General features: G+C 35.8%; 2 protein-coding genes across 2 annotated transcripts in view; both read right to left on the bottom strand.

The window, feature by feature from the left end:
* The window catches only part of STK3 (serine/threonine kinase 3), a 315279-nt gene that overhangs the window by 60431 nt on the left and 227702 nt on the right, over nucleotides 1-27146 (bottom strand). Inside the window, exon 10 of the mRNA XM_059901561.1 lies at nucleotides 16076-16251. Within this exon, the coding sequence (XP_059757544.1) occupies nucleotides 16076-16251 (176 nt within the window). The remainder of the gene's footprint in view (nucleotides 1-16075; nucleotides 16252-27146) is intronic.
* Nucleotides 1-27146, bottom strand: part of RPL30 (ribosomal protein L30) — a 451366-nt gene that overhangs the window by 417637 nt on the left and 6583 nt on the right. The gene's annotated exons all lie outside the window — the stretch shown is intronic.

The following is a 27146-nucleotide window of genomic DNA, read 5'->3' as shown; positions in this document are numbered from 1 at the left end:
AAAAACAGAACTACCATATGACCCAGCAATCCCACTACTGGGCATATACCCTGAGAAAATCATAATTCAAAAAGAGACGTGTATTGCAATGTTCACTGCAGCACTATTTACAATAATAGGCAGGACATGGAAGTGACCTAAATGTCCATCAACGATGAATGGATAAAGAAGATGCGGCACATATATACAATGGAATATTACTCAGCCATAAAAAGAAACGAAATTGAGTTATTTGTAGTGAGGTGGATGGACCTAGAGTCTGTCATACAGAGTGAAGTAAGTCAGAAAGAGTAAAACAAATACCAGATGCTAACGCACATATATGGAGTCTAGAAAAACGGTACTGATAAACCTAGTGACAGGGCAGGAATAAAGACGCAGACGTAGAGAACAGACTTGAGGACACAGGGTGGGAAGGGGAACCTGGGACAAAGTGAGAGAGTAGTATTGACATATATACACTACCAAATGTAAAATGGATGGCTAGTGGGAAGCAGCTGCATAGCACAGGGAGATCAGCTCGATGCTTTGTGATGATCTAGAGGGGTGGGATAGGGAGGGTGGGAGAGAGGGGATGTGGGGATATATGTATACATATAGCTGATTCACTTTGTTGTACAGCAGAAACTAACACAACATTGTAAAGCAATTATACTACAATAAAGATATTTAAAAAAAAAACTAATGATGTATTCTTACATGCCTTAGAAAATAAGTAAACAAAAGCTCAGGGAAATTGATCTAAAAAATTAAAAAGCTTTCCAAAACTCATCCCATATTTGTCCAATCAAGTCTTTTCCTAATCATCTGCCTTTTTTTTCGTCTAAGAAGTTTGCTTAACGATCTAACCTGTTAGAGATTCAGCATATGATGAAAAGGAACTTCCAGAAAGTAAAATATTCAATAATTATAGGAACAAAATACCTTTTCTTCTCTTCACTTGGACAAAATATGTTTAGACAGGTTAAATGGCAATTTCTTAGGTTGTTCTCTAACATTTTCCTAAGCAGTCTTAAGGTTGGCAAATCAATGTAAATTTTATTTTACTTTTAAATCCTGTATAAATAACACATGTAATTCATGCTCATAATAATTTCAAATGAAGATGTGTGTGTATGTGTGTGTGAGTAAAATGTATATTCATTTAAAAATCTAGATTAGATTCACAGCACTAAAATACTTAGGCTGTTTTATATAAGCTATGTACCCTGTGTTCACTTTGATGACTATCAGGCAGATTATTAATAGGTTATCAATAGTATTTCCAGAACATAGGAAAATATGAATAAGGTTAACATTGAGGTTAGAACAAGTTATTCTTCATATTTTTGAGACTTAACTTGAGATCACATGGCTTAAATATAAATTAATATTTAATGTCTAATTTAAAAATTTTGTCTAGAGTAACATACTAACAATTAAACCTCCTTTTTAGTTTTTAACATTTCATTTATTCAGCAAAAGTATTTTGTGTACCCTCTGTGGGCCTTTTCACCTTCCTTTAGAAACTAACTCAGTCAAGGGATGCACTTGTTCAACATCCCTGTGTTGTGGTCTGCTCGTCCCCTCTTCCTCAGAATAAAGGGCATCCTGTTTTATCTATTACGTAGCTGTTATGCTTTAGGGTCTAATACAGTCAGCTGGTTTGCCACCCAGTCAAATCAGATACTTGCAAAATTGGAGCAAACAGCATTTCATCCATCCCCAACTGCCAGCAGCTTTCTTCAAGAATTACTTACAAGATGAATTATAAATTTGATATATTTACTCTCATACTGCTGTTTTCTTATTTGTTCAAATATGAATTCTGGCTGTGAAAAACTGGATTTAAATATTTTGTATAAATGATTAGCAGTTCAAAATATCATTGAGAGCATGTATGAATAAGTCTTACAACTAGTTAGAATTTATTAACAGTTTTTAAAAAATCCTGACGTTACAGTAGCTAAAAAAAGAAGGAAAGTCTGTGGGTGCGGGTAGGGAACACGGGGCCCTTTGGCCTCGTAAAGTTTTTCTAATTATTTGCAAAACTGATTAAGAAGTTGGAAAGAAAAAAAATAGCACACATAGCTGTCTTCTGACACACACAAAAATAGGACTTCTGTATGTGTGGTGTGCCTCTGGATTAGGCATTAAGTTGAATTTGACTACTAAATAATACTTAATAGCAGCATAAGAAAATGGTACCTTGTGTCCCCAGTAATCTTTTCTTCATTATAGAAATTACGTATTAGAATGATGACTATGGAGAATTCTTTCATTTTGCCAGTTTCTTCTCTGAGTTTTTAAATCTTTGTGTATAACCTGGCCACCAATAATCACAGAATTCATTTTAAAGCCTAGTGCTTTTCTTTTTTAAACCTTTCTTCTGAAATTATTCTAGGTTACCATTTAATAAAATACCTTAATATTGAGCCCTATAAAATTTCAAAGTAGGGGTCTTGAAAGTAGAGGACTAGAAATAGTAATTAATAGTAATTAAATACTAATTAAAACACAAATAAATGAATAAAGTCTACTGAGACAACTGCTTATTCATATGTGTTGCGTTTGAATCACTTCAAATGCAATATCTAATAATTTAATATTTATATATCTCACAACTTTTAAAATATAAGATAGTTAATTTTAAAAATACAAAGTAGCTATTGCATATTTTATACACCTGTGATTATTTTTATTTATTAGAGATGCAAAAAATTAAATGAAATTTTGCTTTATTCTAAAAATAAAAAGAACATAAATATGTACACAATCATGCTTAAGTATTTTAAAATATTTTCCCTTAAAGGAATGCTGATTGATGCTACCGTAAATACACGAGGCCAAATATATGGTTAAGTACATCAATATGAAATTCAGTAAGAGTATGAACTGGTATGTTTCTTGAATGCCTTCTCTTATATTGTTACTGTTTCTTTTCAGAATTCATAATGAATTAAAATAATAGCTTCCTAAAAATGATTCAGGGAAATATATGGATGTATAAATACAATCCACTTTCCCCTGGAAATGTATTATCAATCTGAACACAGAACATAGAAGCTAGAATAGAAAAGTCCAATTGTTTTCAAAGTACTTGCTCTGCTGTTAGAAGCTGGTTTTATCTGATACTTATTTTAAATATTAATATAAAACAGGTTTTCCCTAAATTACAAAATAAAGGTGACTAGAAAGAGATATTCACTTAACTTATGCATTAAATTGTTATGCATTAAATTGTTACCAACATCTAAACTGATATAGATGATACTGTTTTTAATGTTTTAGTTATGAAACAGAAACTGGGATGAAAAATTCCATAAGTATATTTTAAAATAGCCTTTAGCTGTTTAAATGCATGTGATTTTTTTTTAACCTTTCAGAATAATAACCATAAATGGAGATGATGGTGTTTGGCCTGAATTTTCCTAAGCTCCTTTGCATGACTTCTGTTTATTTTCACAGTTAAAAATGTTCCCTCATATGGAGCCATGGAAATCAGTGATTCCCTATTACTAGAAAAGGGGCTTGAACTGGAGGAACAGTTGCCCATTTCTGAAAAAGAGTTCAGTGATAAAGGGAGGCAAGGTAAAACTATCACCCCAAGAAAACCACACATACTGTCCACATGAAAGTTGTGACATTAGCAGAGACATTCTACAGCAGTTAGAACCAGATTAAGCCAGAATAGGACCCACCATCTTCAGATGACCAGGTTCAGACGATGAGCTCTGCCTCTTCTGTCCTTCCTCTAGCCTGCTCCTCACCCCCTCCCTCTCACTGCCAATCTCTCCAAGAGCTAGACCCAGGAGAGGAGAAAGCATGTCAACTGTCTTAAACCACTAACGTCAGCGGTCCTTAACCTTTTTGGCACCAGGGACCGGTTTCGTGGAAGACAATTTTTCCATGGACTGGGGCGGGGGCGGGGGGATGGTTTCAGGATGATTCAAGCACATTACATTTACTGTGTACTTTATTTCTATTATTATTACATTGTAATATATAATGAAATAATTATACAACTCACCATAATGCAGAATCAATGGGAACCCTGAGCTTGTTTTCACTTGCCACTCAGTGATAGGGTTTTGGCATGAGTCTGCAAGCAATTGATTTATTATGGTCTCTGTGCGGTCAGACCTCTCTGCTAATGATAATCTGTATTTGCAGCCGCTCCCCAGCGCTAGCATCACCACCTCAGCTCCACCTCAGATCATCAGGCATCAGATTCTCATAAGGAACGCGCAACCTATATCCCTCGCAGGCGCAGTTCACAGTAGGGTTCACGCTCCTATGAGAATCTAATGTCGCCACTGATCTGACAGGAGGTGGTAATGCGACCGATGGGGAGCGGCTGTAAATACAGATGAAGCTTCACTTGCTCACCTGCTGCTCACCTCCTGCTGTGTGGCCCAGTTCCTAACAGGCCATGGACCGGTACCAGCTGGGGACCCCTGACTTAGGTAGCCTGCCCTGAGACATAGAGTGGGAACGATCAGGTGAGATTTAAATCATATTTGAGCTTGAAATTTTAAACTAGTCAGACTTTTACTAACCAAAAGTGACCAGAAACTTGTAGCATCTGTCCAAAGGCATAGTTAAGGAGCAGAAAAGGGAGATTAGAGAATGTATCCATTGTTCAAAGTAGGTTTGGAGAAAAAGCCATTTTAGGTTTATACCCGATGAGTTGTAACTGTTTAAAAAGTGCTTACATTTTAACCTGTAGCAGCAGGAATCATGGTACCAGGATGAATCCTCAAAGAGCTGACAACAAAAAACTTGGTAGCTGAAACTTTCTTTAAGTTCAAGTTTAGGGTGACATACTCCCCAATTAAACAAGTAAAATTTCAGCCATGGTAAATTCTCAAGGGACAGCTGTTATCTGCCTGCTTAAGCTTGACTCAACTTATATCCACATCTGATGAACTTGTGTTCATCAGAAAATACCTCCTAAAGAGTACAAAGCAAGTCAGATAAAGCCGGTCTCCTCTGCTCACTGCTCACTCTCTGCCCATCTTATATTTGGGATTCCCTAGAAACCCACTTTTGGTAACTTTCTCTCCTTACTTCAAGGCTCTCTCTGGAAGATCTCACGTACTCTAAGCCAAATATTCCCAAATCCATAGCTTCATCCTGTATTTTCAACTACCTAATGTACTTATATGTCCTCCAGATATTAAAAACTTAATACATCCACAACAAAATTAGCTCAACCTCCGCACCCAACCTCCGAAACCCCTTCTGTCCTCCTTTTCTGTTCTGTATCTCAAACAATGGCAACATCATCGATCTAATTCTCTAAATCAGAAAACTTTTTTTTCTTCATTCAGCTCCCCTATATACAACTGGTTATCATATCCAGATGATTCTTAAATCTAGGATATTTCTTAAATCTAATCTCTCTTCTCTAATTCCACTATCTTTGTCTTAATCACAAAGGACAGGGAAAATGCTGAGCAGTAAAATTACACATGTAGACAAAACTGCACTTACCACTTTGAACTTAAAGAACTGGTTAGTTAGAAAAACCATCTCAGATGCTGAGATTTTAAACTTAATGCAGCATCCTATCATGAGTCACAGCAAAACGTGGAATAGAACCCAAATGAATGGAAGCCTCAGAGTTTCAGTGTGGAGTCAAGAGAAAAAAAAAGTATAAATGATTATAGACAAGGAAGAAATTCTTACAGGTGAGGGCAACTGATGTAAAAAAACAGAAGGAAGCTCAAAGGTTGACTAAGTTATGGAAAATGCTTTAAAAATGACAACAAAAAGGTGAATTTTTAGCATATCTAAAGAGCTGCTGTTAAATGATGACTACTACACTGGTCAGGGTTGGATAATTTATTAATTTCAGTTATTTAAAGAAAATTTTTCTGGAAGACTATACCTATAATTCTGTAATAAAGGAAAAATGGAAGAGTAGAATTTGCAGATATTAGTTGTAATTCACTGATTTCTGCAAATCAAAGGGGAACTTAATTGTATCTTTTTTCTATTATGCCTTATAAGATATGCTAAGGGAAAGTCTTTCAATGTTCACAGTCAGGGTAAGAATGATTAAATGTTTAAAATCAAAGGCAATTTTCAGGAGTTTTGTACCATCATTAAAGTTCTAATGCGTTAAAGACAGTACATTTCTTTTCATCAAAGATTATAATCATGGGCTTCCCTGGTGGCTCAGTGGTTAAGAATCCGCCTGCCAATGCAGGGGACACGGGTTTGAGCCCTGGCCTGGGAAGATCCCACATGCCGTGGAGCAGCTGGGCCCGTGCGCCACAACTGCTGAGCTTGCGCTCTAGAGCCCGCGAGCCACAGCTACTGAAGCCTGTGCACCTAGAGCCCACGCACCACAACGAAGAGTAGCCCCCACTCACCGCAACTAGAGAAAGCTCCCGCGCAGCAACGAAGACCCAACGCAGCCAAAAAAATAAAATAAGTTAAATAAATTTAAAAAGAAAGATTATAATCATGAAAATGACTATCTGCTTTAGAACTTTCTTCCATAGCAACGATAATCCACAACTGACCACTCATTTCATTTGACTAGTTAGTAATGGCTGGTTATTAGCTTTTTGCATATTTAGATATTTGTAGCCTTGACTATTATATAGCTTAATTACCATTCTCATATTAAGAGAGAGCTAAAAACTAAATTGAAGGCTTGCGGAATTACGACTTGATACTCTAACTCAGGTTGCTGAGACTTTTATAAGGCACCTTAATAAATAACAGCTTTAATTACATCAGTATACTGCATATCAAATTTAACATGCACCATTACTTAAATCACAAAGAAAAAAAAGTTCCTTTGTTAAAAGCCATGTAAATGTTTCTTAAAAGTAAATCAATAATTAAGATATCTCTGTACCAAAATTCTTTTATCTGCTACTGTACGTTAGTTTGATAATCTCTTTCTCTTATCTCTGTAAGATCTGTCTATATTTCTGGGAAGACGCTTCTGCTCTTGATGGACAAAATTATAAAACAAAACTAGTTTGGTTTTGAATCAAGACAGCTAAGGTTTTGATTTTTAAAAGCTGTTATTTACTGGAATGTCTTCTAATCCAAATGATCCAACCTAATGGAAGTTTTCTACTTTTAATAAATGAGAGGTAGAATGGAAAAAGGTTCCAAGCTAATATCAGGACAAGAGAGAAAGGTGTATTAGTTTAATCAGGACAACAAATCTAACAGACCCCAAAAGAACTATGTACTTGTAACTGTGAAAGATTTGTATCAGGAAGTATGATGGGATCAGTTATGGAAAGGGCTCTAACACTAAACTACTATGTATATATTCTGAAAACCTGAATTAAGTATGAAATACAAACACACTTTCAGACTTAAAGAAATTTCATTTATGACAGTTAAAGTGAAAAAGAACTCTTCTATTGTCAATACAAACTGATAACTAGTTCAATCAATCCTCACAACTTATTTGAAATCTAATGGTTTATTTAAGAGGTAAATACTGTGGGGCATCAGTCTTAAATTAAAAGGCAATAAGTTATATTGTCCACTCTATAATCCTAAATTCCACTATTGGTTCTTAACATCTCTTTTCACATAATCACCCAACAGTCTCCACTGCTTACTGACTAAACATTCAAAATGAGGCTATGAACAAAAAGTGCACATAGTCAAAATAACTTCCTCAGACATCAACATTAGCCATAACATATGCTTGGAGTATTAACATCTTTGTTTTAAAATGTAAAGTAGCCAATTTCTCAACACAATCTTCTAGATAAACGACATTTTTAAAAGAATAAATTACTATGAGGAAAGTTTATGCTTTTTAGAACTCTTTTTGGAAGGCCATTTTTCTCTTTGCCATGTGTTTTAAACATCTTAATAAATTCCAACACAGTGACCAGAACCCACACACTGCACCTGTGCTTTCTATCTTAATTAATCCAGTAAGTACAGGCCTGCTCACTTTAATTTGCAAAGGAAATGATGATATAGGGAGTTTTAACTTAAGGCATTAATTACTAAATAAGCAAAATTAGCTTAATGTTTCAGAAGATCTTGCCTAAACACAACCACCAAATAAAATTTCCTGAAATTTTTGAAGCCTTTAACAGCATATTTAGGAATAAGAAAGCAAAATGCTCACTCTACCTTAGGCAGCCAAATGGATTAAATTATACTGAGAAAAAAACAGTGTGGTAGTTTAGAGACACTAAAGTTTTTGTTGCCTTTAACTACTATAGAATCAAATTCAGTGTAGTTGACCGGTGACTATTAACATTTTTTTCCTACTCGTATATAAACACTTATCTTTGAAGAAGGCCACTCTCCTTTCAAAACAAAGGTTATGACGGTCTTAAACGCCTAAGGAGATTGATGGTCAAAATCTTATAAAAATTCTACATGGACCTAGACAATCACATGCTACAACTGTGCACATGCCACACCATCTGTTGGATACAACTGCCAGCACAGATTTCGTGAGCTGGCGAAGGACTGCACTAGTCCAGAATTCTGCAAGTATTTCAAAGTGCAGGGTTCTCATTAATTTTAATTTCCTGTTGGCTCTATAAGGAAAGAGTAGTGAAAGCACAATGTGCCACATACGCTCAAGTTCATGCCACATGTACACCTGTAATCATAAACTCTTATCCAGGGCTATCCACTAAAGCATTTGAGATTTTGTGTTTATTTCTTCTTTACCCTAGAAGAAATAAACCTGAAATATCTACAGTTATCTTTTCATACTTTGTTAATACTCTTCCAAACATCTGGAAGTACTTGACAATAATCATTTAATTAACGCAAAACTAATCGATGACAATATGCTTAAGTACTTCACTCAGCTGAAGTGGCTTCCTCAGTCCATACAACGAGGGCCTGAAGAGAACAAGAAGTTCTTTGACTAAGGAGTGCGCCACAAAAGAAACCTGGAGCCAGCCTCTCTTTAAAGAGCAAAAGCTCTCTCAGCATTTAAGTAGAGAAAGCAGGTGGTAGCACACTGCTACACTGGTGAAAACTGGCAGAGGCTCTTGGCTTAAGTTTTTACCTCCAGGCTTCCTACAGGGCCTGCGTTCCTGAGGGCTTTCCAAAGGCTTGGCTTCACTACAAGCCTTTGCGTGGGCTCCTGTACTCCACCACTAGTACGCTCCACAGCTGCTGGCTGCTCTAGCAGGGTGAAAAGATCCTAAGAAAGATTCCTAAAATGCCCCTAAGGCTCCAGCAGCAGGTTTGGTACCTTCTCCAGGTTCACGGCTTTCTGCATTTTGCAACAGTGAGGTTTTTTGGGTGTTGTGGGTTTTTCCCTATCACCATACTGACTTTCCAATCCAGAGTCAGAGGCAGAGTTGTAAAAAAAACTCAGGAAAGTTCAAGGCACATGTGTACTTGAAGGAGAGGACTTTTTTTCCCTTCTGCCACAATTATTGAGACTGTTTCTCCAAGTGCTGCCCTGGAGGATTTTTGTGTCCCTTAGCTCAAAGGAACAACACAAACTGAATATTTAAGAATCATAGAAATCCAAAAACATTACCTTACAATTCAGTTTGAGTCAAAGACAAAAAAATAACTGATTTACCTAATTCCTCTTATACTAGCAATTATTGTCAATCCAATTTCTTTTTTTAAAATTTGGAACCAATATGGTGGGTTAACAGATGGCTTTTAAAAGTTTTTGTTCTTATTCCAAAATCTTTACATTACCCAAAATATATCTACTTATGTATGAATGATAGTGTAATTTCTGCAAAACATGATCTACATGCTCTCCATTTAACACTAAACAATCTGGATGCTAAGGCTGTTTGGAAATAATTCTAACAAAAACTGAAACATTAGACTAGTGCTATAATAAACAGATTTGCCTTTTACATTTGTTTTAGAAATTTTCACAGCCACACCCTAAACAGAACTTTTTTAGTAGAGTTAAAATAATTGGTTCAGTTAGCCTAAATATATTTTATCCTATCTTTATGCTACCCCCAAGTTGGTGAAATCACAAATTATTTCTCTTATCATCTCCTTACATCCAAGAACATAACAGGAAACAACCAATTCACAGAAAATCTAAAAGACATATGCTAAAGAAAATACACCAATTAAGTTGCATACAGGCTTTAAGATAAAGAATGCTTCCTACTCCGCACATCTGCCTAGCAGGTGTCTCTCTGAATAAGTTTTGTCCTTTAGGAATCTGCTCTGAATACTGCAAAAGACAACGAAGTATTCACTTTCATTTTTCTTTTTTGAAACCTCTTTTTCTCACAGCAGAAAGAGAAGCCTTCTATGTCCTAGAAACATGGTCAAAATGACTTTGGGTAGTTTTAAGCAATTTCTATTGAATAGACATAGGAATCACATAAAATCTAGTTGTTTTGGAAGGTATCCTTGAGATACATCATAAAGAGAGGAGATAAACACATAAACCTTAGCACGCTTTACACTTTGATGAGTCACATTTTTAACATTCTATATCTAATGTATGATGGAATGAGTAAGACCAGATTTCCCTTATCAATACCAGCTGGTGTCTTAAGTGGAAATCTCTTTGCTTTTAGTCCATTTCCTTACTTTGTAAGCAAAGTATTCCATCAAACCCTTTACACTTTGTCTTACCTCTGCTTCCTCTTTTCCTACTCTCTTCTAGCCTCTCTTACACACTTTTCTTTTCCTTTTTCTTTCTTTTCTTTTTGTTTTTAAACACACTCACTACTACTCTTAGCAAATTCTTTGTTCATCTCCTGGCAATCCTTCCTTTATTCATCTCTTATTTATTCCATTTGCATTCCCTCAGTAGCTATTGCAAACATTTTTCACTTTCCTCAAGGTGATGAGAGGGCTGAGCAGTTGACAGGTGTAGTAAATGTTGGGAAAGAAAGAACTCCTGCTCTAGTCATTCCTCCCCCTCTACTTTCCCTTTTTAAGGTTACATGTTCTGTATAAGTCAGAAAAGAAATAAGTCTGCAAAAATTAAATCCGGTCCTATGATCTCTTGGAGCCTCTTTCCAGTTGTGAGGACATTTTCCTTCTTCTTTTTTTTTCTCTTAAATTTCACCTTCTATTATTTAGCTCATCTTAACCAATATAGTACTCTTTAATCCAATAAGTCAGCTATTTCTGTTGATTAACAACCTTTCTAGTGTCTCCTACATCTATCCCTGTTTGTGTTGTTTGGTTCTTTTCCATTTTATTACCCTATTGTTTCAAGTCTGTTTCACATACCCGATTTTCCCCTACCTCTAGTCTTTTTCTGTCAATCAATCCTGCATGCTACCATCAAGATTAATATACTTAAGACACTTTTCATCATGTCATTTTCCAACCTAAAAACCTTCAGTGGCTTTCCACCATCTAGGAGATAAAATTTCAGACTTTGCAGTCTTACATTCAAGGCTTCCACCATCTGACCCAAACCTAGCTTTCCATTTTATCTCCCATATTATTTCAAATGAACTTGAAGGTCTCCACTCCATTGTCACCCAATATATCTTGTCCTTTCCTACCTCTAAGCTTTTTATTACGCACATCATTCTCTGTACTGCCTACCTTCCCTTCTACTATCCATCTTCCAATGTTTAGACAAAGTCCTCCTCTACTATATAATTTCATAAACTGCTCCAACCTTTACTGAGTCCTCCTCTTATACAAAACTGCATGATATCTGAATTATTGCTCTGGATTACAATTTAACACTTTACTAACATATTTTCTCAACTTAATAAATGTGCATACATATGTGTGTATATATATATATATATATATATATATATATACACACATATATTTTTTAACCCATAGTGCCTAGCACAATCCAAAGCAGAAAACAGAACATTTGTTAAACTAGTTTAAGGTTTTCTAACAAATTTTGGAATTTCCAGATAGAAGGACTACAGAATCTACAATGGGCTGAAATTATTACCAGAAGTTTACTGATAAGAGCTGGCCACTAGAAAAACTGATGCTCTCATTCACAAAACTAGAATGAGCTTAAAAGGGACAGTAGAAGGTTGCATGTCAAAAGTTGTCTGTGTATGAATATTCTAAAAGTAGGGTACTGGAATGGCCCTAATCAAAATCACTAATGACCTCCAATTTCCTAAATTCACTATTTTAAATTCTGTTGAATTTTAATACGGACAACTTCTAGTAGATTATTTGCAAAGATGACCACAATAATTCCATTCATTCCACAGGACCCTCTGCAATATGACTTTGCTAGTCTTTTCATCATGAGGTGAAATCTATTTCCATATCCTTTGAATCTGGATTGGCCTTGTGATATATTTTGACTAAGAATATGGCAGAAGTGACACTATGTGAATCCTTTTTTTTCCTCTCTTACTTTTTTTTTATACATAACTTAAAATCCACCATTTTAACCATTTTTAAGTGTAGAGTTCAGTGGCATTAAGTACATCCACAATCCATCCCCGGGACTTTTTTCATCTTCTAAAACTGAAGTTCTGTACTCAAAAAACAATAACTCCCTATTTCCCCCTCCTCCAGCACTTGGTAACTACCATTCTGTTTTCTGTTTCTATGTATTTGACTACTCTAGGTACCGCATATAAGTGGAATCACACAGTATTCCTTCTTTTGTGACTGGCTATTTTACTTAGCTTATTGTCTTCAAGGCTCACCATATTACGGCTTGTGTCAAAATTTCCTTCCTTTTTAGGCTGAAAAATATTTCACTGTATGCGTATATCACATTTTGTTTATTCACCCATCAGTGGACACCTGGGTTGCTTCCGCCTTTTGGCAATTGTGAATAACGTTGCTATGAACACGGATGTACAAATATCTGTTCAAGCCTCTGCTGTCACTCATTTCTTTTGGGTATATACCCAGAAATGGAACTGCTGGATCACATGGTAATCTATGTTCAATTTTTTTGAGGAATGCCATACTGTTTTCCATAGAGGTACCATTTTACATTTCCACCTGCAGCGCCCAAGGAAGGGTTCCAATTTCTCCACATCCTCACCAACACTTGTTATTTTGTGTGTGTGTGTATGTGTGTGTGTATATAATGGGTGTGAAATAGTATCTCATGGTTTTGATCTGTGTTTCCCTAATGATTAGTGATATTAAACATCTTTTCATTTGTTTATTGGTCATTTATATATCTTCTTTGGAGAAATATTTATTGGAGTACTTTGACCATTTTTAAATTGGGTTGCTTAGTCTTTTGTTGTTGAGTTCTTTATATATCCTAGATATTAACCCCTTATCAGATATATGATTTACATGTTTTCTTCCATTCTGTGGGTTGACTTTTCTTTGCTGACAGGGTACTTTGATGCACAAAAATTTTAATTTTTATATAGTCCAATTTATCTATTTTTTCTTTTGTTGCCTGTGCTTTTGGTGTCATATCTAAGAAATCACTGCCAAATCCAATGTCACGCAGCTTTTCCCCTATGTTTTTTCGACGAGTCTTATAGTTACAGTTTGTATGTTTATTTAGATCCTTGATTCATTTTGAGTTAACTTTTGTATTTTTGTATATGGTGTAAGGTAAAGGCCCAACTTCGTGCATGTGGCTATCCAGTTTTCCCAGCATCATTTGTTGACAAGACTATCCTTTCCTCATTGAATGGTCTTAGTACCCTTGCTGAAAATCTCTGACTATATATGTGATGGTTTATTTCTGGGCTTTCTATTCTACTCCATCTGTCTATATGTCTGTCTGTTTTGATTACTGTAGCTTTGTAGCAGTTTTGAAATCAGGAAGTATGAGACCTCCAACTTTGTTTCTCTTTTTCAAGGTTGTTTTGACTATTCAAGTCCCTTGAAATTCCAAATGAATTCTAGATGGATTTTTCTATTTCTACAAAAAATGTCATTGGGATTTTAATAGAAATTACACTGAATCTGTAGGTTGCTTTGGACAATATTGACATCTTAACCATATTGTCTTCCAATCCATGAACATGAGATGTCATTCCATGTATTGCTGTCTTCTATATTTACTTTCAGCAGTGTTGTGTAGTTTTCAATGTACAAGTCTTTCACCTCCTTGGTTAAGATTATTCCTAAGTACTCATTCTTTTTGATGGTATTGTAAATGGATTCTAAAGTTAGGACTCAAGAGGCCTTACAATTTCTTCTATCACCTTCTTGGAAGGCTGCTACCACAACATAAAACCTCCAGGCTTGCCTGACAGGGTCATATGGCCTAGCCAACTGTCAGCACAACTGCCAGACACATGAGTGATTTTAGAGACATTATTCAGCCCCATTCAAGCTGCTAGATGATTACAGCCACTTGAGAGACTCCAGGTGAGACTAGCAGCAGAAGAACCACTCAGCTGAACCTAGTCAAACTGCTTACCCACAAAACTGTAAGCAAATGAAATAGTTATTTTAAGTTCTAAATTTCGGGGGTGGTAGCAAAGACTAACTGAAACAGAAATAAATCATTTTATTTGCTATTTATTAACTATGATAATTTATTCATTACTTTGTAGCTCATTTCAAACTGTTTTCCAGAGGCTGTTAAGATTTATTCCAACTGAGTTAAGACAGAGTTCTTTGATTCATCAAAGATTCATCATGTTTACGAATGATTTTAAGCTTAAAGTCAGCATTCTAAATAATTTACATATTTTTTAAAAGGAGGTAGCATAAAATGAAATCTTACTAGAACTATAGAAATACAGATTTTATTTTTCTAATTTATAACCTCAAAACTGAAAAAACAGTAAGGAGATATTACGATTAATGTTTTCAGACTAACCTGTGTCACTGCTAATATTTGCTAGCACTTAGTACTAAATTTATTGAGGACAGATTTTGAAACTTTATTATCTGATTATTAAAAAACTTAAATAATCACAATATTCAGGAGAAAAGTATTTAACATTAGAAATATTTATAATCCCAAAGCATTTAGAGGCATGGTGAGTAGGCAAAACTGCTTGATAGTACTTAAAATTTTTGAAGATATAGATATATCTAAAATTTTATTTACTTATAACATAAATATACTTATTAACAAATACAGCTGTAGTTATTTTACATGAAAATCTTACAGAACAATATGCAAAAGTAAATGCTATTTATAATACATGCTAAAGCAAAAATTTACCTCAAAAATTTCTAGATTAAAGAACTCATTTTAAAAATTTACTCTCTCAAGTTGTGGAAAGAGTTGTTTTAGAATTATTTATCTGTATTATATGCATTCTTTAAAAGAAATAAATAATAAGGAGCAGGACAGAAGAAATAAGGAGAAAATGTAATAAAAGGCAAGAAGGCACAGTTTTAGGGACTTCTCTGATGGTCCAGTGGTTAAGAATCCGCCTTCCAACGCAGGGGGCGAGGGTTCAATCCCTGGTCAGGGAACTAAGATCCCACACGCCACCGGGCAACTAAGCCCGCGCACAGCAACTACTGAGCCCACGTGCTCTGGAGCCCATGTACCACAACTAGAGAGACCACATGCTTCAACTACTGAGCCCGTGAGCTCTGGAGTCCACGTGCCACAACTAGAGAGAAGCCCGCACGCCACAACAAAGAGCCTGCGTGCCGCAACGAAAGACCCTGCATGCCACAACTAAGACCCAATGCAGCCAAATAATAAAATTAAATTAAAAAAGTTGATTAAAAAAAAAAGGCACAGTTTTATACTGAAGTTTATATTCCTAACTAGACATAGGACTATTATTTCTGACAAACCAAGTGGAGTTAACACTATTTGACTTAACTTTCATAGTTGAGGCAAATTTCTCAAAGTCAATGTCATAAATACCTTTGCATCATTTGTTTAGGAAACTGAATTTACTGTCAGAAATATCTCATATTTGCATTATTAAAAACATCTTTTAACACAGTTGTCGTTTTAAAGAGTCCTAAATATTTCTCTAAATTTGGGCTATAATTTATTTAACCATAAGCAATTATTTACATTTCTCTGCAACTACATTTCTACAAGCAAACTACAATTTCACCATTCCCCTACCCATATATAGCAATATATTGAATATTAATACACAGTCTATAATTTTAATCATACACACACACACACACACACACACACACAACCTATGTTTCTCAATGTGATGACAAAATAGAGTAGGAAAAAACATATACGGAAGAATTAAAATGTACTTACAAAGTCAAAGTCTCCATCTTGAGGAACTTTCCAGTTATCAGGAAAAACATTTTTGGACATAGGGAAGGGTTCATGCATATTCTGATTACAGTTTTCATGACTCTTATTCTTGAAGTCCTGTTTATCAAAGTAATCCATGAAAGATGGTCTTTGTACTTGTGGTGAAGTTGCATTTCCTTAGGTAAACAAAGAACATAAGGAGGGTGTAAGTTTTTACATTTACTTAAAGAACTATGATTTTTACTGAAGTATGATTTTTTTATTAATCAACATAATAAGTTTTCACTGGTCAGATTCAAGACCAACATAGTCAATTTAATGAAGAACAAAGTAAAATAAAATAACAATGAAAAAACAAAAATATCCCGGTCAAATAAAAATTCACCTAATGATTAGGCAGAGATATATAATATTCTTAGACTGTAGAAAAATTTCAGAATTTTGGTAGAATCTTAATCATAATTTTATTAAAAATCATTTCAAATATATTTGAAATTTGTCACATGTTAAAAGTAAACATTTTAAACCTCGGCGTTTTGGTTTTTTATTTTAACATTTAAGCCTACACTGCTATTGTCATTGTGCACCACTATCAGCTGTAAGAAGTTATAAGAACTTAACCAGTTTTCTCCTGTGTCTCTTTGACTACTTCCTCATAGTCTTTCTAGCTCATTCTACCTCCTCCTGGACTCCCATGACTTCACCCTGTCATGTTTTTATCTGTGATCCCTAATTCTATTTCTCCAGCCCAGACCTTGCCCCTAGGTTCTATATCTGACTTTCCCATTGCTAACTATTGAACCTGAGGTGAATTAGAGTTACCTCAAATTTACCAGTTCTAAAGCTAAATTCAAGATCTTTCCCTTAAAACCTGCTGCTTCTCCACATGCTCCTTGTCTGCTAAAGTCAAGATTCTTTACTTAATCCCCAAAGTGATCAAGTTGGGAATTAACCCAGACTCGTTTCTCATCAAACCAAACTGATCATTAGGTCTTTTTTAATGCTACTGCTCTATCCACCACTGTTACTGTCTTAGTTTAACTTCTAATCATTTCCTACCTAGGCCATTGTAACACCCTCCAAACTGGTCTCCTTCCCTCATCTCAGTTTTGATTTTACTCACACTGACAACATAGTGACCTTCTAAATGCAAATCAAACCATGTCTTTCTTCTGTTTAGAATCTTTAAATGGCTCCTCATTTTCTACACTGAATGATTAAAGTAGAAAACAAACATTTAGAACAACTAGATTTTCCCAGTGATTTTCAAACTGGATTCCTTAAGTCCTAGAGTTCCAAAAAAAGATCCTAAGTGACCACCACAAAGACACTTCCCTATACAGTTCTCCAGACAGTAAGTTACCTACCTTCTTAAAAATTTCCTGTGATAGGACGTACACTTCCCCACAAGGAAGCCTGCTGGGCAACTCTAAGTTACAAAAAGTGTTTTTTTTTTTTAATGTGAACTTGAAATATGTCTTTCTGTAATTTACACTCATGTTCCAAATAAATTTCTCTTCCATATACCTGTCCCTCAAATATCTGAAGACAGATAATGACTCCTGTCTTGGTTATCGTTTTAAGGTGAAACATCCCCACCCAGTTCCCTTCATATGACATGTTTTTGAGACTCATCATCATCTAGTTCACTTGCCTGTGGAGACATTCCAGTCTCTACATGATCCTCTAAAATCAGACATAACATTGCTAATAGTAATCTGGCCAATTTAGAATGTATTTGTAATAGTACTAATGCAGCTTTAAACTACAGTAAGTATTATGAAAACTAGGTAACATTATTGGCTCGGGATGAGCTATAAGGTAATTTTGTAAAAATTCCTGCAGTCGGAGAAGTAGAAGTCCAATCAGAAATGAGTAGCGGCAATAAAAAGGAAAGAGGAAGACCAATACTTGGGGCTGACTAAAGAAAACAAGAAAACCACTGGGAAATTTCATTCCAGGAATCTCCTCTTCCATTTGCAATAGTCCTGTGCCTACTTCTAACCCTATCCTAATCAGAAGCTTCTATCCCAAGTTATAGGAGCCACCACTAATGCCCTAGTGGCTCAAGGTGAAAAAGTTGTAACCTAATTTCTAGAAGCTCTCCCTTCCTGAAGACGACAAGGGGTCTCTCTTGTGGGGAGGAGTGGCCATATAACACAATTTTTGACCGATGATACATTAAGAAGAAGGTTCCTAGGAAAGCTCTGTTTTCTTGATACAGGCATCACCTCTGTGTTTCTGCCTGCTCCTTTCTTTCTCCTGCCTGGAATGCAGACTTAATGGCAGAAGATCTGACAGTTATTCTGCAAACAGGAGGATGAGAGTACTACCCTAAAGATGGTGTCACAGAAAGAATCTCTAATGACATAATGAAATCACTCTACCAATGCAGCACACTCTGCTTCTGGATTTCTTGTTAAATGAGAAAAGACATTAATCCTATTCTATTTAAACAATCGTTATCTGGTTTTTCTGGTACCTATATCCAAATTCAGTCCCTAACTATTACGTTTCTATTCCCAAGTGGAGGACGTAAAAAGATATAGGAGCAGCAACCTTCAATTTTACTACAGAACAGCCCAATTTGAAACTTGAAATCCACTACTACATAGTGGTTTAATTATCAGTACATTTCAGATATATTAGTTTTAAGGGTCTTTTACAGGCTGATCTCACCTATGGTGAAATGCCTGTTGGATTCCACACTCAAAATTTTGGAAAATAACCCATTCCTATATCTAGAAATAAACATTCTCACAGAGAGTTAACAAAAGTCTAAAAATCAACTGAAATAAAAGAAGGTAGTCTGTTCCATTAGATTTTTCTGTTTGGATGACTTTATAACAGGATATTATTAACCAAGATATGCTTATACACAATTTTTTATTCAAATGTATGTGCTTATACTTCTAAATATTTTCCATTGTTTAGTTTAAAACTTACTATCAATATTTTGAGTATATCTTTTTTATATACAAAGAAAATTTTAAAAACAATTTTTAAAAACTTCTAAGGAGGAAAATAGGTTAGGTATGTTTTAAAAGTTAATGGGAGGGAGCAGCTGTAATTGGCCAGTCATATTTAACCACACGATATGAAACACATGTCCACAGTGTGCAGCTGAGTCTCCAGGGAGATGCATGTTCACAGAAGGGACAAAGACGATGATGCTTCTGACTTACAATTTATTTTTCAAAAAAGAAATAGTAGGCCCTTCGACAGGAGAGCAGGAAATCTCAAGATAGTAACCACTGTCATATGTGATTGTGGTTGCTATGGCGAATACTTTTTTTTAAATACACAGAAAATAATCACATAAAATTGACATCAATTTCTCCAGTTGTAGTTGAATTCTGACCCTAGCTTATAAAAATATTTTTAATTTTAATAATAAATTTGATGTTCAAAATTACCTTGTCCCTCACTTTTGGTCCTAATTCCTTCAACTACTGGCTGTGGAACTAAAAACCCATTAGCAATAAAGAATAAAATAACCGCCACTCAAAATCCTTTTGTGCATGTGAAATCTTAAAGAAAAAAATTCTTTCCTCTCCTTCAAACATTCCCTAAAACATATACAAGAAAACTGAATTGTACAGTATTTAATACCTTTTACAAAATATGCCAGTCTACTCACAATTATTCACTAACTTTTCTAACTTACACATGTCTTCTAAACAGGTGAAAAGTTGTCATGAAAATTTAAATATATAAAGGAATTTTTATAATACTTTAACAAAATATAATTTAATTTTTAATTTCTTAGCATGATTGTAACAAAGACAGCCAAATGCAAAAATGAAATAATTAATCATAACTTTAGTATAGTATATTTCAACATCAAAGGATTTATGAATATTACCTAATTTGTTCTTCTAAAACAATTTAAGATGTGGGTGTTCCACCTGATTAATGATCTTGGAAATCTGTCCTTTAATTTGTTGCCAAGAGTATAATGAGTACATATAAAAACCAGGATGTTAATACAGAAGCTACTGACATCAGCTTTTTCTTAACTTCATCAGACTGTACTTTGAAACAAAGGAGGATACAGACAACATGGAGAAGATCCAGAGGCTATTCATAAAAAAAGATTAAAAGCTTAGAAAGTAATACCTGCACAAAGGTTAAAGGGAATGAAATTGTTCAGCCAGGAAAAGTCTGAGGATACAATTTAATAAGTATCCAAGTATATATGAAGGGGTCTTGCACAGAAAATAGTGACCAGCTGTTTTCCATCTCCACTGAGGGCAAAATAAAAGGAAACAGACCAAGTGAAGCCCAAGGATTTTAGTTAAATAGAAGGAATGATTTCCTGTGTGAGTCATGAGCACTGCAACAGCCACTGGGTGTCTAAGGAAGCCCTTTCTCCAGAGGCCTTTATAAGAAAGACTGATTTCCATTTGTACAAGACTAACCTTTACATGCTTGTCCGTGCTCTGTGCTGGTAAAAGAGGTATCCTACGACCAAAATACCTACACTAATTGGCTCGAGCTGGGTCACATACCACTGAACATTCCACAGATCAAAAGCACACAGAAGAACAGACCATATTCAATACCCACAGGTAACTCCAAACCATTGTAGCCACACCTTAGCTGGACACCTAGTAGTCTGCAGAGGAAAATGAAGAGTTTCTAATTGCCCAGTAATATGCTGGGCATTTGCACCCAGCTGCAAGTGGGACCTGTAGTTTACTATTGTCACTTTGATTGCCATGTCACTGGCAAAATTAATCTTAAAGAGGCATATAACAATTTTTCATGAAAGAAGAGTAAGACCTCTGGAGAAGTAGGAAAGTGATCTACGTACACACTCCCCTAACCTGGCTAATTGCTTCTTGGCACCTGAAATTCCATCCTTAGCTACTTACTCCTTTGGCTCAAAGCTTTGTAGTTTTGGGGAAAAAATGTAAATATTTCAAGAAGATAAAACATCATTAAGCATTTTCACACCTGCATATTTGACACTTTGCTGAAACAGGTTTTGGGAGGAAGAAGGAAGGAAAAGATCTGAACCAGAGTTGGAAGAGAAGATGTTACGAAGCAACGAACAGGACGTGGAAGCTGTTGCTCGGAGCAAATGGTGTCATACTTACAGTTGTGTCCAGAGGCATTAGATGAACTGGAGAGTAGGAATACCTGATGGTCAGTCTTCCTTTCTTGATATTTCTCCTGAACACTTCCTAACTCAATCTAATATCTATTTCTAGGATAAATCGTAAAAACCTAAAGCAGAACCTAATTTACTAATTTACTTACTAATTAAGTGAACCTACATATATGTGCTGTCCAAAATAAAACAATAAAGTGTGACATATTTTAAAAATCACCATGTATTATAGGCATATACAAAGAAAAATCTAAAAAATACATATTCAATTAAAATTACTTTATCTAATATTTGATAATTGATGAATAGTTATAAGTTAATGTAAATAAACAAAATAAAATTAAAATATTTAGATATGGGTCATTCCTCTACTCATTCATTTATTTTTTAACATCTTTATTGGAGTATAATGGCTTTACAATGTTGTGTTAGTTGCTGCTGTATCACAAAGTGAATCAGCTGTATGTATACATATATCCCCATAACCCCTCCCTCCCACCCTCCCTATCCCACCCCTCTAGGTGGTCACAAAGCACCGAGTTGACCTCCCTGTGCTACGTAGCTACTTCGCACTAGCTAGCTATTTTACATTTGGTAGTGTATATATGTCAATGCTATCTCTCACTTCGTCCCAGCTTACCCTTCCCCGTCCACGTGTCCTAAAGTCCATTCTCTACGTCTGCATTTTTATTCCTGCCCTGCTCCTAGGTTCATAAGAACCATTTTTTCTTTTCTTTTTTTAGATAACATATATGTTAGCATACAGTATTTCTTGTTCTCTTTCTGACTTACTTCACTCAGTATGACAGTTTCTAGGTCCATCCACCTCACTACAAATAATTCAATTTCGTTTCTTTTTATGGCTAAGTAATATTCCATTGTATATATGTGCCACATCTTCTTTATCCATTCATCTCTCGATGGACACCTAGGTTGCTTCCATGTCCTGGCTATTGTAAATAGTGATGCAGTGAACACTGTGGTACATGACTCTTTTTGAATTATGGTTTTCGCAGGGTATATGCCCAGTAGTGGGATGGCTAGGGCATATGGTACTTCTATTTTTAGTTTTTGAAGGAAGCTCCATACTGTTCTCCATAGTGGCTGTACCAATTTACATTCCCACCAACAGTGCAAGAAGGTTCCCTTTTCTCCACATCCTCTCCAGCATTTATTGTTTGTAGATTTTTTGACGATGGCCATTCTGACTGGTGTGCGGTGATACCTCATCATAGTTTTGATTTGCATTTCTCTAATGATTAGTGATGTTGAGCATCCTTTCATGTGTTTGTTGGCAATCTGTATAACTTCTTGGGAAAAATGTCTATTTAGATCTTCCGCCCATTTTTGGATTGGGTTGTTTGCTTTTTTGATATTGAGCTGCATGAGCTGCTTATATATTTCAGAGATTAATCCTTTGTCAGTTGCTTTGTTTGCAAATACTTTCTCCCATTCTGAGGGGTGTCTTTTGTTTTTGTTTATGGTTTCCTTTGCTGTGCAAAAGCTTTTAAGTTTCATTAGGTCACATTTGTTTATTTTTATTTCCATTTCTCTAGGAGGTGGGTCAAAAAGGATCTTGCTGTGATTTATGCCATAGAGTGTTCTGCCTATGTTTTCCTCTAAGAGTTTTATAGTGTCTGGTCTTACATTTAGGTCTTTAATCCATTTTGAGTTTATTTTTGTGTATGGTGTTAGGGAGTGTTCTAATTTCATCATTTTACATGTAGCTGTCCAGTTTTCCCAGCACCACTTATTGAAGAGGCTGTCTTTGCTCCATTGCATATTCTTGCCTCCTTTATCAAAAATAAGGTGACCATATGTGAGTGGGTTTATCTCTGGGCTTTCTATCCTGTTCCATTGATCTATATTTCTGTTTTTGTGCCAGTACCATACTGTCTTGATAACTGTAGCTTTGTAGTATAGTCTGAAGTCTGGGAGCCTGATTCCTCCAGCTGCGTTTTTCCTTCTCAAGATTGCTTTGGCTATTCGGGGTCTTTTGTGTTTCCATACAAATTGTGAAATATTTTGTTCTAGTTCTGTGAAAAATGCCATTGGTAGTTTGATAGGGATTGCATTGAATCTGTAGATTGCTTTGGGTAGTAGAGTCATTTTCACAATGTTGATTCTTCCAATCCAAGAACACGGTATATCTCTTCATCGGTTTGTATCATCTTTAATTTCTTTCATCAGTGTCTTATGGTTTCTGCATACAGGTCTTTTGTCTCCTTAGGTAGGTTTATTCCTAGGTATTTTATTCTTTTTGTTGCAACGGTGAATGGGGGTGTTTCCTTAATTACTCTTTCAGATTTTTCATCATTAGTGTATAGGAATGCAAGAGATTTCTGTGCATTAATTTTGTATCCTGCTACTTTACCAAATTCATTGACTAGCTCTAGTAGTTTTCTGGTAGCATCTTCAGGATTCTCTATGTATAGTATCATGTCATCTGCAAACAGTGACAGCTTTACTTCTTCTTTTCCAATTTGGATTCCTTTTATTTCTTTTTCTTCTCTGATTGTTGTGGATAAAACTTCCCAAACTATGTTGAATAATAGTGGTGAGAGTGGGCAACCTTGTCTTGCTCCTGATCTTAGTGGAAATGGTTACAGTTTTTCACCGTTGAGGACGATGTTGGCTGTGGGTTTGTCATATATGTCCTTTATTATGTTGAGGTAGGTTCCCTCTATGCCTACTTTCTGGAGGGTTTTATCATAAATGGGTGTTGAATTTTGTCAAAAGCTTTTTCTGCATCTATTGAGATGATCATATGGTTTTTCTCTCTCAATTTGTTAATATGGTGTATCACATTGATTTGCATATATCGAAGAATCCTTGCATTACTGGGATAAACCCCACTTGATCATGGTGTATGATCATTTTAATGTGCTGTTGGATTCTGTTTGCTAGTATTTTGTTGAGGATTTTTGCATCTATGTTCTTCAGTGATATTGGCCTGTAGTTTTCTTTTTCTGTGACATCTTTGCCTGATTTTGGTATCAGGGTGATGGTGGCCTCGTAGAATGAGTTTGGTAGTGTTCCTCCCTCTGCTATATTTTGGAAGAGTTTGAGAAGGATAGGTGTTAGCTCTTCTCTAAATGTTTGCTAGAATTCGCCTGTGAAGCCATCTGGTCCTGGGCTTTTATTTGTTGGAAGATTTTTAATCACAGTTTCAATTTCACAATGTTTTTTGTGATTGGTCTGTTCATATTTTCTATTTCTTCCTGGTTCAGTCTCAGAAGGTTGTGCTTTTCTAAGAATTTGTCCATTTCTTCCAGGTTGTCCATTTATTGGCATATAGTTTGCATGCAGTAATATCTCATGATCCTTTATATTTCTGCAGTGTCAGTTGTTACTTCTTCTTTTTCATTTCTAATTCTGTTGTTTTGAGTCTTCTCCCTTTTTTTCTTTATGAGTGTGGCTAATGGTTTATCAATTTTGTTTATCTTCTCAAAGAACCAGCTTTTAGTTTTATTGATCTTTGCTGTTGTTTCCTTTGTTTCTGTTTCATTTATTTCTGCTCGGATCTTTATGATTCCTTTCCTTCTGCTAACTTTGGGGGTTTTTTTGTTCTTCTTTCTCTAATTGCTTTAGGTGTAAGGTTAGGTTGTTTATTTGAGATATTTCTTGTTTCTTGAGGTGGGACTGTATTACCATAAACTTCCCTCTTATAACTGCTTTTGCTGCATCCCATAGGTTTTGGGTCGTTGTGTTTTCACTGTCATTTGTTTCTAGGTATTTTTGGATTTCCTCTTTAATTTCTTCAGTGATCTCTTGGTTATTTAGTAGTGTATTGTTTACCCTTCATGTGTTTGTATGTCTTACAGATTTTTTCCTGTAATTGACATCTAGTCTCATAGTGTTGTGGTCGGAAAAGATATTTCATACGATTTCCATTTTCTTAAATTTACCAAGGCTTGATTTGTGACCTAAGATATGATCTATCCTGGAGGATGTTCCATGAGCACTTGAGAAGAAAGTGTATTCTGTTGTTTTTGGATGGAATGTCCTATAAATATCAATTAAGTCCATCTTGTTTAATGTGTCATTTAAAGCTTGCGCTTCCTTATTTATTTTCATTTTGCATGATCTGTCCATTGGTGCAAATGGGGTGTTAAAGTCCCCTACTATTATTGTGTTACTGTCAATTTCCCCTTTATAGCTGTTAGCATTTGCCTTATGTATTGAGGTGCTCCTATGTTGGGTGCATAAATATTTACAACTGTTATATCTTCTTCTTGGATTGATCCCTTGATCATTATGTAGTGTCCTTCTTTGTCTCTTGTAATAGTCTTTATTTTAAAGTCGACTTTGATATGAGAATTGCTACTCCAGCTTTCTTTTGATTTCCATTTGCATGGAATATCTTTCTCCATACCCTCACTTTCAGTCTGTATGTGTCCCTAGGTCTGAAGTGGGTCTCTTGTAGACAGCATATACATGGGCCTTGTTTTTGTATCCATTCATCCAGTCCATGTCTTTTAGTTGGAGCATTGAAAACATTTACATTTAAGGTAGTTATCGATATGTATGTCCCTATTACCGTTTTCTTAATTGTTTTGGGTTTGTTATTGTAGGTCTTTTCCTTCTCCTGTGTTTCCTGCCTAGAGAAGTTCCTTTAGCACTTGTTGTAATGCTGGTTTGGTGGTGCTGAATTCTCTTAGCTTTTGCTTGTCTGTAAAGGTTTTAATTTCTCCATCGAGTCTGAATGAGATCCTTGCTGGGTAGAGTAATCTTGGTTGTAGGTTTTTCCCTTTCATCACTTTAAATATGTCCTGCCACTCCCTTCTGGCTTGCAGAGTTTCTGCTGAAAGATCAGCTGTTAACCTTATGAGGATTCCCTTGTATGTTATTTGTTGCTTTTCCCGTGCTGCTTTTAATATTTTTTCTTTGTAATTAATTTTTTATACTTTGATTAGTATGTGCCTTGGCATTTCTCCTTGGATTTATCCTGTATGGGACTCTCTGAGCTTCCTGGACTTGATTGAATATTTCCTTTCCCATGTTAGGGAAGTTTTCAACTGTAATCTCTTCAAATATTTTCTCAGATCCTTTCTTTTTCTCTTCTTCTTCTGGGACCCCTATAATTCGAATGCTGGTGCATTTCATGTTGTCCCAGAGGTCTCTGAGACTGTCCTCAATTCTTTTCATTCTCTTTTCTTTATTCTGCTGTGCGGTAGTTATTTCCACTATTTTATCTTTCAGGTCACGTATCCGTTCTTCTGCCTCAGTGATTCTGCTATTGATTCCTTCTAGAGAATTTTTAATTTCATTTATTGTGTTGTTCATCATTGTTTGTTTGCTCTTTGGGTCTTCTAGGTCCTTGTTAAATGTGTCCTGTATTTTCTACATTCTATTTCCAAGATTTTGGATCATCTGTACTATCATTACTCTGAATTTTTTTTCAGGTAGACTGTGTATTTCCTCTTCATTTGTTTGGTCTGGTACGTTTTTACCTTGCTCCTTCATCTGCTGCGTATTTCTCTGTCTTCCCATTTTGCTTACTTACTGTGTTTGGGGTCTCTGTTTTGCAGGCTACAGGTTCATAGTTCCCGTTGTTTTTGGTGTCTGCCCCCAGTGGGTAAGGTTGGTTCAGTGGGTTGTGTAGGCTTCCTGGTGGAGGGGACTGGTTCCTGTGTTCTGGTGGGTGGGGCTGGATCCTCTTTCTGGTGGGCAGGGCTGTATTTGGTGGTGTGTTTTGGGGTGTCTGTGAACTTAGTAGACACAGGTATTCCACAGATGCAGGGTACCTGACTGGGAATTTAATCCGCTGCTCCTGAGGCTGCATGGAAAGATTTCCCCTTCTCTTCTTTGTTCACACAGCTCCTGGGGTTCAGCTTTGGTTTTGGCCCTGCCTCTGCATGTAAGTTGCCCTCAGGCTTCTGTTCCCACCCAGACAGGCCGGGGTTAAAGCAGCGGCTGATTAGGGGGCTCTGGCTCACTTAGGCTGTGGGGAGG

The sequence above is a fragment of the Balaenoptera ricei genome, chromosome 17, assembly GCF_028023285.1.
Source record: "Balaenoptera ricei isolate mBalRic1 chromosome 17, mBalRic1.hap2, whole genome shotgun sequence".
Classification (NCBI taxonomy): Eukaryota; Metazoa; Chordata; class Mammalia; order Artiodactyla; family Balaenopteridae; genus Balaenoptera; species Balaenoptera ricei.
Note: the sequence above shows the minus strand (reverse complement) of the source record. Positions and strands in the feature narration are given on the sequence as shown.